Source organism: Arachis ipaensis, chromosome B09 (assembly GCF_000816755.2).
Source record: "Arachis ipaensis cultivar K30076 chromosome B09, Araip1.1, whole genome shotgun sequence".
Classification (NCBI taxonomy): Eukaryota; Viridiplantae; Streptophyta; class Magnoliopsida; order Fabales; family Fabaceae; genus Arachis; species Arachis ipaensis.
The window spans coordinates 130,648,398-130,649,827 of record NC_029793.2 but is presented as its reverse complement, the minus strand read 5'-3'; the positions used below and the strand labels follow the sequence as shown (position 1 = coordinate 130,649,827).

The 1,430-nt window shown below is 32.4% G+C and overlaps 1 protein-coding gene across 1 annotated transcript in view; it reads left to right on the top strand.

Annotated features, from left to right (window-relative positions):
• LOC107619809 overlaps positions 1-1,430 on the top strand; it is a 16,386-nt gene that overhangs the window by 248 nt on the left and 14,708 nt on the right. Inside the window, exon 2 of the mRNA XM_016322088.2 lies at positions 799-1,299. Coding sequence (XP_016177574.1) covers positions 799-1,299 — 501 coding nt within the window. The remainder of the gene's footprint in view (positions 1-798; positions 1,300-1,430) is intronic.

The following is a 1,430-nucleotide window of genomic DNA, read 5'->3' as shown; positions in this document are numbered from 1 at the left end:
TTAGGGTTGAATTTAGGTAAAGTAAGTTAATTTCGAATTTTTTATTTTTAATATTGGAGTGGTAGTGGTGTTTTTTTAAAATGTGGATTGTTGGGGTGTTATACTCAAATGTGGGATCGTTTAATTAGAGAAGCAGAAATCGGACCGTCCGATTTATTAGAGGTATAGAAATCGGACCGTCCGATTTGTGGGAGGTACACAAATTGGACCGTCCGATTTGTAGTAAAAAAAAATTTTTTTAGGTACAGAAATCGGAGCCACAGTTTTAAAAAATACCAAAAATTACAATGTTAAGATATATCACCACTTCTACTTCCATAACAAAAAAAATTAGCCTATCTTTTAATGTGACATTTTTTTCAGCATATACTGTTATATGATTATTGGTTGTTATCTCCTGCCAACATTACTAGTACTCAATTTTCTTTTAGGTATTAACATTAGCAACAACTCAAATGAAGATGGATGGCAAAACATTTTTTTTTAAAGATGTTTTGTTTAAAAGTGTGATTTATTTATTTAGTCATACTTTAAATAAAGATAACACTTTTATAAATATAAAAAAATCTAACCATCTAATCCATCATCCAAGGATTACATAAAGATAATTATAAAGTTTTTATTGTAGTATCCACCGTTACCATATTACCAAATATTTGAAATATGTACTCTTTGTGCCTGTATTCTAAAAGTACATTAGCTAAACATAAATTAATAGTTGTGTACTTGACCAGTATTTTATTTTACCTGTACGTAGTTCATGTTTTTTAAGTCTTTTAATTTTTTGAAAATAATCAGGGCTAACAAGTTTTATTCGGGAATATCGTCCATTACACGAAGCACTGAGAAAAGGTGATTTAGCCGAGACAGAAAAATATCTCATTAAAGACCATCCAGGATCACTTTGTGCAAAAATCACTTCTAATCACGAAACAGCACTTCACATTGCAATCATGTTTGGCCATCTAGACCTCGCTAAGAGGCTGGTGGAGTTGATGTCAGAAGAAGATCTTGCTTTGAAGAGCAGAAATGGCACCACCGCGCTTCACCTTGTTACTCTTCTCATTGAGAACGAGGACGAGATCATTGATGTTGCAAAGTGCATGGTTGAAAAAAACAAGAGATTAGTTACTTTGAGCGATACAAATGATTGGTTGCCGGTGACTCTGGCCTTGGACCTCGGCCACACTGAAATGGCTCGCTACCTTTACTCCCAAACCCCGTTTGAATTTTTCCAACCTCGACTTGGGAAACATGGTGTTGTGCTCCTCGTCCAATGCTACTACACCAACTTGTTTGGTAAGAGTTACACTATTATTAGAAAAATTATTTTTAATGATAATTTATTTTATTTTTAGCACAAAATTATTAATATATTTACTGACAATTAGATATTAATTATTTCATATTTATTACTAAAAAGTTTTAGT